This window comes from Nyctereutes procyonoides, unplaced genomic scaffold (genome assembly GCF_905146905.1).
Source record: "Nyctereutes procyonoides isolate TBG_1078 unplaced genomic scaffold, NYPRO_anot_genome, whole genome shotgun sequence".
In the NCBI taxonomy this organism is placed as follows: Eukaryota; Metazoa; Chordata; class Mammalia; order Carnivora; family Canidae; genus Nyctereutes; species Nyctereutes procyonoides.
The window spans coordinates 18,135,981-18,154,837 of record NW_026575142.1 but is presented as its reverse complement, the minus strand read 5'-3'; the positions used below and the strand labels follow the sequence as shown (position 1 = coordinate 18,154,837).

The 18,857-nt window shown below is 41.4% G+C and overlaps 1 protein-coding gene across 3 annotated transcripts in view; it reads right to left on the bottom strand.

Moving 5' to 3' along the window:
• STK39 (serine/threonine kinase 39) overlaps positions 1-18,857 on the bottom strand; it is a 292,691-nt gene that overhangs the window by 211,884 nt on the left and 61,950 nt on the right. For all 3 annotated transcript variants that reach the window (XM_055307897.1, XM_055307899.1, XM_055307898.1), the window contains exons 3-5: positions 8,163-8,271; positions 4,657-4,798; positions 3,677-3,732 (exon numbers count right to left, since the gene is read on the bottom strand). In XM_055307897.1, the coding sequence (XP_055163872.1) occupies positions 3,677-3,732; positions 4,657-4,798; positions 8,163-8,271 (307 nt within the window). The remainder of the gene's footprint in view (positions 1-3,676; positions 3,733-4,656; positions 4,799-8,162; positions 8,272-18,857) is intronic.

The following is an 18,857-nucleotide window of genomic DNA, read 5'->3' as shown; positions in this document are numbered from 1 at the left end:
CCTGCTCGGGTCATGATCCTGGGGTCTTGGGATGGAGCCCCACCTCCAGCTCCCTTGCTCAGCAGAGAGCCTGCTTCTCCCTCTGCTCATACTCTCTCTCTTTCTCCCCTTGTCTCTCTCAAACAAATAAAACCTTAAAAAAATAAAAAGATTGCTGGATGTGAAGAGCCTCATTTGATTCCACAAAAACAGATGAGGGTTCTATTTGTTCTATTTGTATCCCTCTTTAAGGAAATAGACTTAAAGAAGTTGAGTAGCCTGACCACTGTCACAGAGCTTGAAGGGTGACCTGGGAATTTCAACCATGCCAGTTCCTCCGAGACCTCATACCCTTAACCTGAGGTGAGACAGTCTGAAGCTTCTGTCTACAAATATTTTCAGTTGTCACTTGTTTCACTGAAGTATTTTTTTTTCCTCAGTGTCCCTAGCCTGTGGGGAAAGGGCCACTCTCTAGAGGCAGAACAAGGTATATATACATAAGGCACGAACTTAGATGCCCCAAGAACAAAATCCAGTGTTAGTAGTAAGAGCCACTAGCATAGAGAGGAGAAAAATACATGAATCAATGATCATTACTGATGCCAGGTGATGGGTACATCAGGTCCTTCCTACCACTTCAGGATATGTATGAAAATTTTTATAATAAAAGGTTTAAAAAGGACTTTGACTTATTGACGGTTTATTAAGTCATTTCCTGTCATTTACCAGGCCATACTTTCACATAGTTCAAAATTCAAAATGTCTATGCACTAGACAGTCCCCCTCCCCATTGTCCTTCTGTTTCTTTGTATAAATATATAGAGATATTCTTAATTTCTCCCATTTCTTTCACAAAAGGTGACAAATGCACTCTATCTCAGCTTGTTGTATTCATTTAACCATGTAGCCTGGAGATTTTTTCCTTCATGTCCATGAAAGCTTTTCATTCCCCATTACAGCTGGTGGGTCCCTCCTAACATAGACCAAATACCATATTTAACTGGGACACCTAAGTTGTTCCCAAACTATTGCAATCACAAAGTGATAAGCTTATAATACATTTCCCTGCCTACTGCACAATTTTTTGGGGTGTACTAAGCATTTCTTACATTTATTTACTTATTCTAACAACTGCATGAGCAGTTGTTTCATGGGACATGAAGCTTATACAATTTGGAAAATCCTCTTTAAAACAGATTCTACAAGGGACACCTGGGTAGCTCAGTGGTTGAGTGTCTGCCTCTGGCTCAGGTCGTGATCCCTGGGTCCTGGATCGAGTCTTGTATCGGGCTCCCTGTAGGGAGCCTTCTTCTCCCTCTGCCTATGTCTCTGCCTCTCTCTGTGTGTCTCATGAATAAGTAAATAAAATCTTAAAAGAGAAAAAAAGAAAATAGCAGGGGATCCCTGGGTGGCACAGCGGTTTGGTGCCTGCCTTTGGCCCAGGGCGCAATCCTGGAGACCCGGGATCGAATCCCACATCGGGCTCCCGGTGCATGGAGCCTGCTTCTCCCTCTGCCTATGTCTCTGCCTCTCTCTCTTTCTCTCTCTGTGACTATCATAAATAAATAAAAATTAAAAAAAAAAGAAAATAGCACAAAATTAAAAATACAAAGTATAAATATATCTACTTCTTTAAAATTAAAAAGTCATGCCAATTCGCTAGAGTCCTAAAGATTAAGTTCCTTTCTTCTGAAATAATTTTAGACAACTTAACACAAATGCCTACATAGAAACACACCTGGCATCTCCTCTCCACCCAGAACACTCTGCACCAGCCAGAAACACACAGCACTTAAACGTCCCTGAATCTTAAGTTTCAACAGGTGCACGGGATATCTGTGTCCTCTCAAATGATAGGCATTATCATCACCAGTCCCAGATGGGGAAACTAAGACTTGGTGATGCACCAACCTGCCCCGCACTGCTCAGTGGGTCTGAAAGCAGGCCTACTGGATCCCAAGGCCTTGTGTTTTACAACTAATACACAGAGGCCTCCACAGCGGTCTCAAGCCAATGACTGTATTTGACTACATCTACCTTTTCAAAGAGAGGACTAATAAAAGATAACGCTTTCACTATTAGTTCTCCAGGGAAGAAACCCTAAATGTGAAACAAATTCTCAGTTTCCCCTTTGTATTTTCAAAATATCTTTTCTCTCCTCTAAAAGGAAATAAATGAAAGTCCCCTTGAATGCACTCAACTAAATGCAGAGCCCAAGGTCAGCACTGTGCTTGTCCTACAGGCCAGGCATCACCTGACAGGTTCTCTGGCACCTAGAGAGGGACAAACAATGAATCAAAGAGATGACTCAAGGCTTATCCTTTGTGTTGGGGGTGTGTTTGTTTTCTGCTGAGCTCTCACATTTCTAATAATACCCCAGATCCTCGCATTTGTCTAGAAACGAGACTAGAACCAAGGACTGTGATCAACTCTGCTCTAATAACTGGATATGCCAAGACCCTAAACCCTAAATAGGGGAAGAGAGGCCTCTTCCACTTCAACAGCAGCCCAAGCCGATTAAACATTTGGGGTGAACTTGAGCACCCTTCGACAACAAAATCCACATATATTCTTTGTGTTACAGAGTTAGAATCCACATCAGTGATTCTCACCAAGGATGCTGCTAGGATGGACGTGCTGCTGGCACATGTTCAGCGCCCGGAAGCCAGAGGGCTGAACACCCTGCGATGACAGGGACAGTGCAGTACAAGGAAAGACTGTCTAGTCAAAAATGCAAAAAGCAGAGATGGCTAAGGGGATTGCAGAGAAAGGCCTTTGTAGCGGGGGTGGAGGGGGAGACAGACAAGAGTCAGTACAGATATGGCTACATTTTATCCCAGACCTTTCCAGTTACTCTAGGTGAGATAAGAAAATGAGTAGCTCTGCAAGAAGTCAAAATGAGACATGCACTGCACCTGCATATCTACTGCCAAGATTAACCAAACAGGGTCAGATTTAAGACCAAAACAACCCATAGACTTTAAGAGTTCACAGTGCTTTCAGCCACTTCTTCAGAAACAGAAGGGCTTAAATTAATAAATAGGTACAGTATTTTAAACTTTCAAACTCATCAAAAAACACTCTCAAAAGTGCTTTTCTTGCAGTCATATAAATATCACCTTTATTCAACCTGAAAGGTAGAAAAAGTAAATTTGAAAGTAAAATTGTCTTTATCAAAAGACTATGTTCTCAAGTAGCATTGTTTATACGATGATCTAACAAAAATTCATCAAAACAATAGGGTAAAAAACGAGGGGGGTGCCTGGGTGGCTCAGTGGGTAACGCATCTGACTCTGGGTTTCAACTCAGGTCATGATCTCAGGGCTGTGAGACTGAGCCCCACACTGGGCTCCATACTCAGCAGGGAGTCTGCTTGAGTTTCTGTCTCCATTTCCCTCTGCCCTTTCCGCTGCTCGAGTGCGCGCTCTCTCTCCCAAATAAATAAATAAATAAATAAATAAATAAATAAATCTTAAAAAATAACAATACTAGGAAAAATAATCTCAGACCCAAATGTTCTAGAACAGGGCACCCCAGATATAGTCTTAAAACAAATTACATGCACTCATTCATTCATTCATTTATTCATTCATTATTTATTTGGAACGATAATGAGTGATATTCCTTGATATGTTAATAATGATATTCCTCGAAACTGTAACACTTCTTTCAAAAGAATTATTTTTAACCACTTTACCTGCTATTTGTACTGAACCATCCTCACCCAGAAGAATATTACCAGCTTTCAAATCCCTGTTAGAAAAAAAAAGAAATAGAGAATGAATTATGGAAGAGAGACATTATATTACATTAATTCACTCAAATATTTAAAAATATATCACATAATGTAGCCGTTTAACATAATTATCATTTTATAAATATTAAAATTATGTCACACATTCTAAAAGTTACAGGGATAAATTGTGATTGTATAGTTTGCTCCTGGGGGATGGTTAGGATTTTAGTAACAAATATTTCATATGGAATCATTATCCAGATTCAATTAAATCACTAGTGAGTATATTCTTTGTGTTACAGAGTTAAGAGACTGTCTGTTAACTCACCATCCTATCGTGACAGATATCCTTAAATATACAGGCCATATGGGTAGCTCAAGGCAGGGGAATTACAATATCTGTATTACTAATAAATGGTTATTTACTTACAGCTATTCCTAAAGGTCCAAGTAACGCCAACCCTTTTGAAACATTAAATACTCATATTCTAGGCTATTTGGCTAGTGAAGGAATTAGCATTTCAGGTCACAAAAGATGAAATTAGTTCCCCCTCCCTTCTTCATTCCACTATGCCAAAAGTAATGAACATATTACAATGTCTGGAACAGTTCTGCCTACATGAGAAAGGCAGAGATGTTATCCTGTTCAACTGAGCCCGTTTCAAGAGGAGCATGTTAACTGATTTTTTTTTTAATGAGTTCACTCGGTACTTTTTATGTTCTGCTTCTATTTCAGTGAAAGCAGATAAACCAATCCAGAGGATATGAATATATTTCATCAAAATTTATTCTCTTGCCTCTTTCTTAAGCACTTTTTTCACATCTATTCGGCCTAGCTGGGAAATAATGCCTATTTGCAATACATGTTTCTTTAATATTCTTTACAAACTAGAGCAGAAGATACAAACAGCTGAGTTTAAACGTCTTTGCGGAAATCCTACCTGTGAATCTGACCATTTCTGTGTAGATAGTCTAAGCCTTCCAAAACCTCTTTAAGAATTGTTGCTATTATTGCCTCCTCCAGAACTCCATTCTTGTGTTCCCCTCGGTTGACAATGTATTTTATGATATCCAACATGGAACCTGAGTGGACAGACAGGAGAAAGGAGAACTTTGTGTAAGCATTTCCATTACCTTTCTAGATCGGGCTCCACTATTGAGAAAATTAAGTGGAAATGCCACAAGACGCATGTTTATTTAACGCAATGCATACATGTGCATGGCCGCAGCCCACAACCAGAAACTCTAGATCCAAGCCTGCAAGAGCACTTTTGGCGTGTGAAGAATCCTGGGTCAGGAACCGTGGGATTGTCCAGAGTCACTTGGGGGTTAGTGCCTTTCTCCCACACACTGAGATCTGGTTTCAGACTCAAAAGGGGGTTCAAGGTATCTGAGCTGAAAAACAAAGGAGGCAGAAGCCGGGGAATGGACAGCAGCGAAGAGAGACAGAAGCACAGATCTTCCTGAACATCTAGAACACAGGTGGGAGGGAAAAAAAAGAAAAAGTATGTCGCCACCAGACCCTGGCCTATAACCAGAAGATTCCTTTCTGCAACTCTAGGCAATCTTTATTTTTCCTTTACTTGACATATAATGTGCTGACTTTCATAATGAAATATATACACAGTACTTTGTTACCATAAACAGGTTACTATCCTCCTCACTGTGAGTTCATGTTTCAACACATATTAATTAATATTCCAGACCTCCTGGTCATTTTAAAAGCTATAATTACCCGGGGGTTCAACATTTCTGAAGAGTTAACAAATGGCTTACCTCAGGACCTGAATTTGGCTCCAGGCTCTGTATGATTAACTAGGAGAACTGAGTTTCCCTATCAGGTTATTACTACACCAGACTAGCTGCTTGCCCCTCATTAAGAGATTTAATGTGATAAAATATCATAAAAGAAAACAAATGCATATTTCCTCCTCAAGGAAACAAAACATCTATTTATTCGTAGACTCTTAAATTTGTTAATAACCTAAAAAACGGTACTTGCACAAATGTTTCATCTTTTTATCCTGTACGAGCAAACCATACCAGGCACGTATGCATTTCTGGCCTGCTGAAAGAAAAATGAGCAAGAGTCCACATCTGCCCAGGTCTCCCGGACCTGTGGAAACCCATTTAAAACCTGTTCTTACCTAAAGCCTAGGGAGAGCGACTAAACTGGATTCTTTTAAAAATAAGACAATGACATTTTCTTTCAAGTCCTCAAGCAAGGGGATAGGGGATATTTTCCAGCTTATAAAACGTTAATTGGGATCAGAATCAAGAGAGGAAATAAAGTCCTCCACTGGAGCCGAGTATTTGGGGCTGCCCAGGGTCCCAGGTCACCAGAATTTCTCAGTCTCGGCAGAGCCAGTGGAATCCGGAGAAAAGAGTCCCTTTGGTGACAAAGCACGGGCCTCCTCCTCAGAGCCAAGGAGCAGTCCCAACACTCAAACACTGCGGTCTGGCTCCAGCAGGCTGCCTTTTTTTCTTTTTTCCCCTCATTTCTTTCTTTTCGTGTTTAATTAAAACCCAAGTAGGCACTCAAGGAAACAATGACTAATAGGATTGACAAGACTGGGAACAGAAGGGGACCCAGCTCTCCCAGGCTCCCCACTGAGACCTGTACAAGCTGACCCAAGGCAATTACAGCTTATTTGTCTGCTAGATCCAAGAGTTTCTTGAAAAAAAGAAAAAAAAAATTAAAATGCCTCCCTGGTTCAGCCTTCACTGGAACTAGGTCTGCAGATGAAAATGGGCTCTACGATATAAATTCTGCTGTGCCCGTTTTGGCTTCGTCCAGGCCCTGCAGAATGTTCTCCTCTGCTCCTAAACCATACTTCTTGTCTGGGAAAGAAACAGGAGTGAGAGATGGGGGTATGCTGGGTGTTACAAAGGAAAACACTTGGGCTTTCTAAACTTCGATTTTCGTGTCTGTAAAACGAAGGTGGTAATTCTTGTGGTGTAGCATAGCTTTCAAGTCAACAGGTGCCAGTGCCACGAATTCCAGCGCTAACAGCGACTGTGTAGCTGACCTTGGGGAAGCCACCTCATGCTCCTGAGCTTTGGTGAACTTTCAGAAAAGCAGGGACAAACATTATATGTTCTCATTCATTTGGGGAATATGAATAATAGTGAAAGGGAATAGAAGGGAAGGGAGAAGAAATGGGTAGGAAATATCAGAAAGGGAGACAGAACATAAAGACTCCTAACTCTGGGAAACAAACTAGGGGTGGTGGAAGGGGAGGAGGGCGGGGGGTGGGGGTGAATGGGTGAAGGGCACTGAGGGGGGCACTTGACGGGATGAGCACTGGGTGTTATTCTGTATGTTGGCAAATTGAACACCAATAAAAATAAATTTATTATTAAAAAAAAAGGAAAAGCAGGGACAGTGACACCTGCCATTCAAAGACACCGTCCTGATGAAACGAGGTCCGTCAATGACCTAGTCGTTACTCTAGCCAGAGTAAGTGTCCAGTAAAGCTAATGGTTATTATTACCATTCTCTATCAAATAGTGATGTTAAAAGATTAAAAGAAAAAAACTATGGGCAGTTGAAATGCCTCCTAAATTAAATCGTCAATGGCTTTCCTAGCTTCAGTGATGGGAGGCCAGAGGGAAAGTTCTGCTGCCTTTTCAAATGCAAATATAGAAAGAAAATAGTGCCACTTCTGATCAACACTGCAAGTAAATATTTTAGCATACAGAAAGCTTTTCTGTTTTAATTGAAATAATATTTACTGAGCACCCACTGGGTGCCAGGTTCAGTAAGTGAGGAGGACATCAGGCCATGCTCTCCTCCGCAAGCCCGCAATCTAACCTAACCCTGCGCTGTCCGACCCGATAGCCACTAGCCCTCTGCGGTTATTTAAATATAAGCTAATAAATATTGAATAGAAATTCAGTTCCTCAGTAACACCAGCCACATGTCAAGTACTCAAGGGCCACGTGTACCTATTAGAAACTGGAGAGCACAGCTCTAGAACATTTCCATCATCACAGAACCCGGACCGGCGCTGAAAGAATTCATTATATTGCAATGTGTTAAGGACCTGAATAATATTAAAAACAAAGAGTTTTAAAGAGGAAGGACTGGTTAACTTTTTCGACGAGAGTAGGGGTGGCTGCAGGGTGGATGTGACCTGTTCCGGATGGCAGCACATGGAGAAGGAAGGACAGACAGGGAGGGCCGAGGAGCAGGCCAGGTGAGGTGCGGAAGACTGAGGAGCGCACAGGTACTTGGGGAGCCTCCCCCCACCAGGCAGGCCAGGCCATCAGTGGGCACAGATATTCTAGGCAACGTAATCTGGGCTTTATTCTCTATGTTAATAATAAACAAGCAAAACTTATAAATACAAAAGTGAGGCGGCCAAATGTAAAGTCTTACTGAATATGCTGGCTCGCACAAAAGGACAAAAAACAACAGCAACGGCAAACAACAGAACCTACTTACCTCCACTTAGTAATTTCATGACCAGCCAAAGTTCATCTTTTACCACAAAAGAGGTGTAATAGGTCACTACATTGGGATGGCTGCACTGACTCATGGCTTGAATTTCTTTCTATAAAAAAAAAAACAACAACAAAAACGACATAGTACCATGGGGTAAAAATCAGGGAACAAAGCACAGGGAGCCACAACTGAGTACCCAGGCACCTCTGCTACTTGGAAGCATGCTTGCGGGGGGCTGCCTAAACCATTAGCCCAACGAAGGTCCAGGCAATTACTTCACCCTCATCCTCAATGTGCTATAACTGAGAAAGGCCTCTTCAGGAGACCACAGAGCCCTGGGGACCAGGCACAGGACAGAGCAACTTGGGGCAGGCCTCTTACCCAGCTCAGCCCCTGCTCTGCAGCCTCCCCGGGGAGAGGGAAGACTGCCTGTGTCCTCAGAGGATGGGGTCCCACAGGCAGCCTCCACTCGGTGGGCCTCCACTCGGTGGGCCTTAGCTCCTCCCTCATGCAAAAATTTCGGTCTCTCAGGACTGCTGTGATGTTGTAAATGAGCAAATACATATGAAAATGCTAGAGCATAATTTCCCAAAGTATTTCAGGGTAGACAGCCCATCAAAGGGAAAAAAAAAAAAAAAAGAAAGGAAAGAAAACGGAGGGAGGGAGGGAGGGAGGCTAGTGATAAACATCATGTCCTACACCTCACTCTAAAAGGGTCACAGGGGATGCCTGGGTGGCTCAGTCAGTTAAGCGTCCGCGTTCAGCTCAAGTCATGATCCCAGGGTCCTGGGATCAAGTCCCATATCCGGCTCCCTGCTCAGTGAGGAGTCTGCTTCTCCCTCTCCCTCTGCTGCTCCCCCCCACTTGTGCTCTCTCCCTCTCAAAGAAATAAATAAAAATCTTTAATAAATAAATAAATAAAAGGGTCACAGGGAATTATTAGTACTGTTAAAGGCTCTGAGAAGTCCCGCGGTAGATAAAGTCATTGTTGAACCCATATTAGCAATGTAGTTAAATAATGCTTTGTGTGTCACCGTATAGGAAACTACTACTGAAGAGAAATAAGCTTTCACACAGAGACATAAAACAATAAAGTTCTGAAATCAAACAAATAGGCTACTTCAATAAACCACATTTTCTTCCAATACTCAAGTTCCCCTCGGTTTTAACGTGCCATTTTAAGTGATTGCCAGATGACTCCCCTAAAGCTTCAGTCAAATGCTGACCCTCAGTCAAAGGCACCAAACCAGTATAAACCGCTTTCAAGGTGCTGTCCAAAAGCCACAAAAAATAGCGTTAAGTCATCAAAGAAACCTCATTTATGCTATTATGTATTTATGATGAAAGTATAATTTATGCATCTTATAAATATTTTCAATAATAATGAGCATCTAGTTACCTTTGAATTAGCTTCTAATTTCCTGGCCAGAATATTCCAATTTGAGCAGCAATCTTTGCACATCCAGTACTACTTGATCCTCAAATTGCCGAGACCCTGTATGTCGGATAACTTGGCCAAAATACCATGACATATAGAAACATATATATTAAGGCTTGTATGTGTGTCACAAGTGCTTTTGACCAAAGATAAGTTTAGAAGAAAATCACAAATTTTTCCATCTTCATTATATAGCAACACCTTCCCTTCAGCATTCCTTTCATCCATTTAACTAATTACAGGTTTTCTAAATCTGACACTTTTCAATTCGGCTACTCCTGTCCTTTGAACAAGATCCGAAACCTGAGGTCTAGTTTCCATCTGTTTCTGGTGTTAGGTTTTGATACCACAAGATGCCTCTGAAGGAGAAATGGAACACTGCCCAGACCAGTCCTATCTCAAGTCACTCGTGTCTGCTCATTGTGGGGAGGGATGGCCCACTTTGGAGGCCTGCAGCATTAGGCAGGGTCGCCTCTAAAGAGATGCCCCCACTGCTCATAGAAATGAATAAGAATAATGTTGCTTGGAAAGTATGGGTGCCCTACATTCTCATCATTTTATATTGAATGCAAATGCATGCTTGTCTAGCTTTCTAACTCCAAACTTTTTTCTTTTTTTTTTTTTTTTAAGATTTTACTTATTTACTCATGAGGGACAGAGAGAGAGAGAAGCAGAGGCACAGGCAGAGAGAGAAGTAGGCTCCATGCAAGGAGCCCGACGTGGGACTCGATCCCCGGTCTCCAGGATCAGGCCCTGGGCTGAAAGCGGGCACTAAACCACTGAGCCACCCAGGCTGCCCTAATTCCAAACTTTAATACCACTACTGAAAATGAACAATAAATAAGCAATGCCCATATGAAAGGAAATTCTTCTGCACTGAAGCAAAATTGGGCCAGAGTCTGGAAAAACACGTTTTCTCTTGCTTTCCCTTTAGATGGCCAGTATCACTTCCTACTCAGAGTATCAGGTTCTCCAACATTGCAGTGAGCAAACCATACTGGAAGAGAGGGCAGAGGGGGCTGTTGTGTGCATGCATGGGTGTGTCGGTGTGGTGGAGGGAGAACCAGAGAGAAGGAAAGAGGGGAACAGGAGACGGAGAGAGGGAGGGAGAGAGAGGAAACTTTTAATTAACCTAGGGAGAAACTCGTTTAAATAACCTGTGGATAGAACATATCAAACCCTAATACTTTGAAATTTGGGGTCTAAAAGGTATCAACTGGACATGTAAAGGTCCCAAGGATTTAAAAGAAAAAAGAGGGAGGACACAGGGGCACCTGGGTGGCTCAGTCAGTTAATCGCCTACCTCGGGCTTGGGTCAAGATCCCGGGGTCCTGGGCTCCACACTTATATCTATGTAACTTCTATTTCTACTACAGTCTGAATATTTGTGCCCCCTGCAAGGTTCATAAGCTGGCAGTATCAGGAGATGGGGCTCCTGGGGGTGACTGAGTCTTGAGGACGGAGCCCTGATGGAGATTTGTGCCTTACAACAGAGACCCCAAGGAGTCACCCCCCTTTCTGCCACATGAAGCAGCCATGAGAAGTCTGTGACCTGGATGAAGGCCCTCACTCGACCCCACCCTGCCAGCATCCTGATCTTGGGCTTCCAGCCTCCAGAACTCTGAGGAATAAATTTCTGTTGTTTATAAGCTACCAAATCTGTGGAATTTTCTAACAGTAGCCTGAACTGATGAAGATGATTGTATATTATTTTTCAAATCTTATATTTTGAAAATATAAATATTTCTTTTTTTAAAAAACAAAGAGTTTATTTATTCATGAGAGACACAAAAGAGAGAGGCACACAGGCAGAGGGAGAAACAGGCTCCCTGGGGGGAACCCGATGTGGGACTCGATCCTGGAACCCCAGGATCATGCTCAACCACTGAGCCACCCAGGTGCCCGAAAATACAAGTATTTCTTGAATCAAATGTTCTTTCCACAGAACTACGTTCTCCATTTCTTTTCCAAACAATGATGATAGCTGCTATTTGAATCCTTCCTTGGTAACAGCCTATCAGCTAAATTATCCAAGCTTTTCCCAATGCCTTAACTTCACTCAACAAGAGAGGCAGAGCCATTTATTCCCAAACATATTCATTTCTTCTTATCTCTAAAAGTGACAAAACTATTGCCCAAAGATGAATGAGTATGATTTAATATATATATATTTCTCCAATTCTCCCTACAGGATAAATGGGCTCTAATACTCCCCCAACTAGGTCACAATCCCTAGATGTGTGATTTGGAGCAATGCTTCTCAAACGTGAATGTCTGCACAGATCACCTAGGGACTATGTGAAAATGCAGATTCTGACCCAGTCGGTCTGGGGTGGGGCCTGAGATTCCGCATTTCTACCAGGCTTCCAAATGATGCTGACCCTTTAGGTCCCAAACACTAGACTCCGGGTGGCAAAGTGGTAGAAGGCAGCCAGGCACGTGGCTGGGGGGCGTGCGAAAGTGAGGGTGACAGGGTCACAGCCCGAAGCGGGGAGCAAGCCCAGAGGCACCGCTGGCTGCGTGTGACCAAAAAAAAGGGTAAGGAAGCAAAGACAGAAAAAAAGGGAGATTACTATTAAAGTGGTTTGAATTTCACAGCTATGAGAAGGGGTAAAAAAGTCAAAGGGAGAGAAAAACATGAGGTCAAAGTCGAAGGACTTAAGAGAACTCTGAAGTCCAGGCAACACATCTGCCGAAACTACAGTCAAAGAACAGAACACAGTGGCTCCTTTGGAAGCATAGCCAGACATTGTCATCAGGTGCCAAACCAAGCTACGACACAGGATTTACCCTTCCCTGTGGATCGAAGAGCTGGATCTGCTTCGTGCAGCTTCTTCTGAAACACATCACGAATGAAATTTCACAGGAGTGGGAAAACCGGCCTAAAATGGGATAGCAAGAGAAAGGCCTTCCCATCTGCTGGCACTGAAGTGACAGCCACAGCAGCATCCCTCTGTGGGCACGAAGCGGGCAGAAGACAGACCCAGAGGGACACCCAGGCGCTGTGGCTGTGCCAGCGCCGCCAAGTTTGCACTCCCGGGGCATGACATAGGCCTCTCGGGTGGGATATTCCAGGTTTGGTGGGGAACACAAAAAACACAAAGTATCCTACCACAAAATGTCCTGGAAATATGATTGCTTGGGAGGAAAAAAGCTACCAAAAAACCAAAAACTGAAAAAAAAAAAATGGGGAAAAATGTGTTTAAAATATGTATGTGGATATCCTAATACTTCCATATGGCCTTTGTTCCCCCAGCCACCACCACCATAAAAGAAAGTGTCTCCTATAAATGGTAGAGTACAAACAAGAACTGTGATTAACAGGAGTGGGACCCCGCAGAAACCACTTAGGAAGGGCTCCACTCTAAGACACAGCTGCCTTGGAAGCTTGGCTGAGCCAAGGCCCAGCTCGATTACCTGGGCAGGTTATCCTGTGACCTTGAACTTCAGCCTCCTTTTGTAAAAGGAGATTATTAATGCCCTCTACATAGGATTTTTGTGAAATAAGCGAAATGAGAGCTAGAAAATCCCTTGCAGGATGCCAGCACTTAACACAAATGCTAAAAGCCAGTCTAAATGTCTCAGTGCCCTCTTTTCGGGTGACGCTGATCACTTCTCTTGAGTGTCCCAAGTTACTGACTGAGCCTTGAAGGCGCAGAGAGAGACACGGGCAGCAGTGCCCACCTTCTCCTGCAGAAACATCACATAACACGCCCGTGTGTCCTGCTGGCTCTAGGAGTGTCCATAACGTGTGTACAGGTCACTGGGCCATGAATTCGTAGCTTTATTTCTGACTCTACATTGCCTCCACCTGGGGTTTTCCTCTGTATTTCACCCTGTGTTTAATTTATACCGCCTGGTCTTATTTCATGTATGATGGTACACTGCCTCAAACCCTTTTGGGATAAGGAGTCTAAGCATAGGGGTGCCTGGGTGGCTCAGTGGTTGAGCATCTGCCTTCGGCTCAGGGCATGATCCCAGGGTCCTGGGATCTAGTCCCACATCGGGCTCCCTGCAGGGAGCCTGCATGTCCCTCTGCCTATGTCTCTGCCTCTTTCTGTGTCTCTCACAAATAAATAAATAATATCTTTTAAAAAATGAGTCTAAGCATATATTTATGAGGCAAGGGGTTCAAAACACAGGGGTGCCTACCTGGATGGGTCAGTAGAGTGTGCTATTCTTATCTCAGGGTTAAGCCCCACACTGGGTGTAGAGATTACTTGAAAAATATCATCTTTTAAAAATAAAATAAAAAATAATAATAAAATAAAAAAATAAAAAAAATAAAATAAAACACCAAGCATAGAAAACAGTTTGAAGTTCTAAGAATTAGGAAAAGTTAAAGCTTTGTTTTTTTTGTCCCTAAAACCAGGAAATTCACAAAGCACTGAAAGGAAAGAAATTTCATTAGGGAAAGGGAAGAGTTTAAATGGATTCTGAATTCGCAATATTAAACTATACTTAACCAAATTAGCATATTTTCGCAGCTTATGTAAATCCTAAATAGATTCTTCTTTATCTGATATTGGTGGCAAAATATCCTACTCAGCCTTAGTTAGCAATCAAATCTCTCAACCTCCAATATGTGCAGTTAAATCTGAGAAGATGCTATTTCTAACTTTATTCTCAAGCAGTGGTTTTCAACCTTGGTTGCACATTGAAATCACCTGGGGAGCTTTAAAAAAATAAATACCAAAAAAAAAAATAAATAAAATAAAAAAATAAAAAAATAAATACCAGTGCCCGGATCCTAGCCCCAGAGATGCTGATGTAAATTGGTTTAGGATAATAAGCTGGGAATAAAATTTTTCAAAAGCTCCCAGGTGATTCTAATGTTCAGCCAAAGTTGAGAACCACTGCTTTCGAGCTAAGCACTGAGATGCATCATTCCTTCAATGAAACGCTGAAACATCTACCTTCCAGGCACATTTCCACACTGCAACTTAATCTTAAAAGGAAAAAGCATGTGTGATTTATAAATACTATCAAATGAAACATACATTTCTAAATGCAAGAGATAACCAGACACCTCTTTAAAATGTATGTAACATCATCCTGCAAGCTTTTAAAGAATTCTTTAAATGATGACGAGAATCCTTCTCCAAATGATTCCTTAAACGACTTTTCAGAAAGTGGTTTTCCAGCTTGCAATTCCTTACCATCAGCATCATAATAAAGGGTAACCTAACCCCTGTTCATAAATACCTCAATATTGTAAGTAGCAGAATTAAAACAAAGACAAAACCCATAAACCTCACAGTGATCTCAAATGTCCGCCACAAAATGGGAGGAAAAGATCGACAAAGCTCTTATAAGAGCAATGTATTTTTTGGATTGCCATTTTCAACCACGAAAATGTCAGTAGGAGGTATTTCTAACCATAAAAAAATTATATATCACCTGTGCGGCAAAAACTCTTGCCTCTTTTGGAGTAAGAACATCAACAGGGAGAAACCTCCTCAAGAAAGACTAAGTCAAATATTTCGACTTGCACCCTTTCCAAGCGGATCAAACAATGCTCCTTGCCATTTAGTCTTGTAGTTACTTCCATATGACTTGGTATCTGTGTTTATGCAAGTACTGTCCACTGAAGGCAAGATCAGAAATGGGAAAAGTTTAGGTATTTTGAAGACGGGGAAATATCGTTTAAAAAAAAAAATAGGACAAGGGGAGCATGAATTCTGTGCTAGCCTTAATCAGCGTTTGTAGAGAAGTATTAAAACTAGAGAGGTAGACTGTCACGGGCGATGGAGGGCAGGAAAATCTCTCGAAATCAGCAGGGCAATCACAATGGGTAAATGTCTGCTTGCTGACAGCATAGAATGTACATCCCAGGGCCTACAGCTTGGGTGATGATGTCACAAAGTTGGGCACTCTGCAAAAACTGTCCAAAAAAAAAAAAAAAGAAAAGGAAGAATTTTGCTCAAAAACATAAGAAGACACTAGTACAGTATTTTTCTTCAAAAGAAACAAGGAGGGGGAAAGAACTCAAAGAATAAAAATGTGGTGTTGAAATACTATCGGAAAACCCAATGGGGGGAAGCCAATTTCTTCCAGAGTTGGCTGAGGAGTTCTTCAGCAAACAGTAATAAGGATGCCCTATGGGTTCTGGAAGCTCTTAAGCTGGCCCTCATGGGATCTGAATCAGATTCAGCTATCAATAACTGCTGCATGGTCATTTAATTGACTACGATTGGGAGTCCTGGAAAAAGTAAAGTTGAAGATTTCATTAAAAACAGAAACAGGAAGACTTTATCTTGTCAGCCAACTGACGTTGCTGGAAACCTCCAGGCCAACTTTTAGCACAGCTGCTCTATTTGGCTTCGTCACCAAATGATGAGAATATGAGGTCAAATGTGTCTTTTCTGTGGTGCCCCCTGGCCCACACCCGGGTTGGAGGGGGTGGCGGTGTGGGGAGGACTACAGTCTGCAGCCTGGGGCTGTGCCAGGAAACAGCCCTCCTGCAGAAGCAGCCAGAGCCCTGCCCAACACTCGCCAACCTTCTCCCTGAGTATCCCACAGTCCTTCTGTTTCCACGGCAGCTAATTAATTGTGGAAATAACCAAACCAAAATAAAGATAACAGAGGAGAGAACAAAATCATCTGTCTCAACCCAAGCCAACAACATTTTCCAGAAGTCTACGAGGACGGCAAAAGTGAGGTATAAAAAATAAACAACGTATAACTAAAGTCGTATCCAATCTAGGCATGTTTTCCCCGCTTTCTCCTCCTCTGAAAATCAGTAGCGTGCTGGGTCTCTTTGTGACTGAGCACATGTAAACCCAGAAACATGTGTCCTTGAAATATTCATTTCTGCTTACTCTATAGGCAAAAAAATGATCTCATTTTTTTAAACATGAAAAACATTAATGTTTTTAAACATTAAAACGTTAAATATTTTAGCAAGCCATTCCTAACAAGTGTAGAAAAACACTTAAAAGTAAACTCAATTAGTATATTTATTATCCGAACCAACTATGACTTTTAAATTTGATGTTCCAAAATGAAAAATGTTTTCTGCAACCAAATCATACGTATTCCCAGCTAATGTAACTTCAGAGCTGTAAAAATAGTTTTGCATATATAATAGATATTCTCTAATTTCTTAAAAATGTTTATCTTCAAAATGTCCAAAAATTTCCCATTCTTAATCCTGCCTTCATTTGGACTCTATTTTAGTAAACACAAACACCAAATTGTATGAAAATGTTTACAAAAAATAAGTGGCAAGGGACAAATAGCAGCACAAAATTCAATGTTTGAGACCTGAAATGCTCAAAATGGTACTACATTCAGTGAAGCTGGCTTGTATTTTAATGCTATACCCTTGGTAGAAAAGATTCTACAAGAAACAGCCAAATGCAATTTGTTACCACATATGATGAGGAATGAGCTGGGATATGAATAATTAATTCACTAATTAGAAAATTCTTTCGTTCAAAAAGCTTGGAAAAATACTTTTGTTTATATAATAAAGAGAACACACATTATAGCTTCCAGCTCTTCATTTATTTTTTTGTATATTTTTTTTATTGGAGTTTGATTTGCCAACATATAGTATAACTTCCAGCTTTTTAAATTGACATCCTCAAACCGGTGTAATTTTTTTTCTGTAACAAACAAGGCTTACAAAAGTATTGACATAATTACAAAAATGTTTTTTAAATTTGTTTCTTAACTTGTTAAGCCTCAATTAAAAGGTGAACTCATCAAGTTAGAAGAACTATTCAAAGGTCCCATATAATTTAATCTTAAAAGTATAGGAGAAGCCTAGGTCGGATAACTAAACTATTAGGGGATAATTAAACTATTCTCTTAAATGACCATTAGGCAAAGTAAGTATCCAGAATAACCTACAAATCATAGCTCATTCATTCCTTTAAACACAAAGAAGGAGAGTAGGAAGAAAGGGAGAGATGACTAGAGAGGGAACAGCAGATCAAGAGAAAAAAGAATAAAATAACATTCTAGCAAAAAGCAAAATGAGGGCAGTGGCTTTGTTCTGAGGGAAGTAAGCTCTTGATTTATCTATGAATACCATCAGTGAAACACAGCAAAATATCCTTATCGAGATGATATAGGAAGAGAATGGCAGATGCCAGATTTCTTTCCAGCCAAAGACAGAAACTCATTATGTACATGAGAGAGGCAGATGGCACACTGTGTACCCAAATCTATGCCTTTACAGTGGATCGTTTTTGCTATCCTATAATATTGGAGTGACTTGATTCTATCCTGAGTTATAGGGCATAATTTGCTAGTGTTCAGTGTTTCTGTTCAAGTGATTATCAAAAGGAATTTCATTAAAAGGATTAATTTTTCAATACGCAGAACCATCACTTTGGTGATGAAAATATGTTTTGTCATCTAATAGAATTCCTTACTGAACAAATGAGGAGACTGAGGGCCAGAGGTGAAAGCGATTCCTCTCAAGTCTGCGATCCAAGCGAGGAACACAGACCCTCTGACCAGGAAGCTACTTCTCCTCCACACAAGTTTCAGCAACCATGGGTAGCCATTGTTCTTTGAAAGGATTCTGCTCACATTTGTTACTCACTGTATGATAAAACATTATAATGATCAGTACATATTATTTCATAATGGAATCCCTTCACTAGATCTTTTTTTTTTAAGATTTTATTTATTTATTCATGAGAGACAACAGAGAGAGGAGAGACACAGGCAGAGGGAGAAGCAGGCTCCCTGTTAGGAGCCTGATGCGGTACTCAATCCCAGGACCCCAGGATCATGACCTGAGCCAAAGGCAGACGCTTAACCACTGAGCTACCCAGGTGCCCCTTCACTAGACTTTTTTCCTTTCATTTTTTTCTCCTTGAAGAAACAAGCACTTTGCCTGGCCCCAGGGCCATGGTTTCTCGTATACACAGTACTCCTGCCCCTAAGAATTAAACTGTAAGTTTTGATGGCACGAACGTTTGTGAAGGAGCAAGAAAATGTTACAGAGTTCTCTGTGACTAGGAACCAAAGACTAAAATGTGAGAACTCGAGTCTAGAGAAAGAACACTGAAAAGGAGATGGTTAAAGTTTAAACATCGTAAAGTCAAGTAAGGTGATGAGCCAAAATGTCCATCAGTCTCTGGGTAAAAAATTTAGTAAGAGTCTCCTGAAGGCTGGAAAAAGTGGGTGTTAGGATAAAGGGAAGGATGACTATGTCACCTTTATGGAAATCACTGACACCTGGTGATAGAGACTGAAAGACAACTTCAAAAGAGAGGTTAATTCTTCACTCCTGAAAT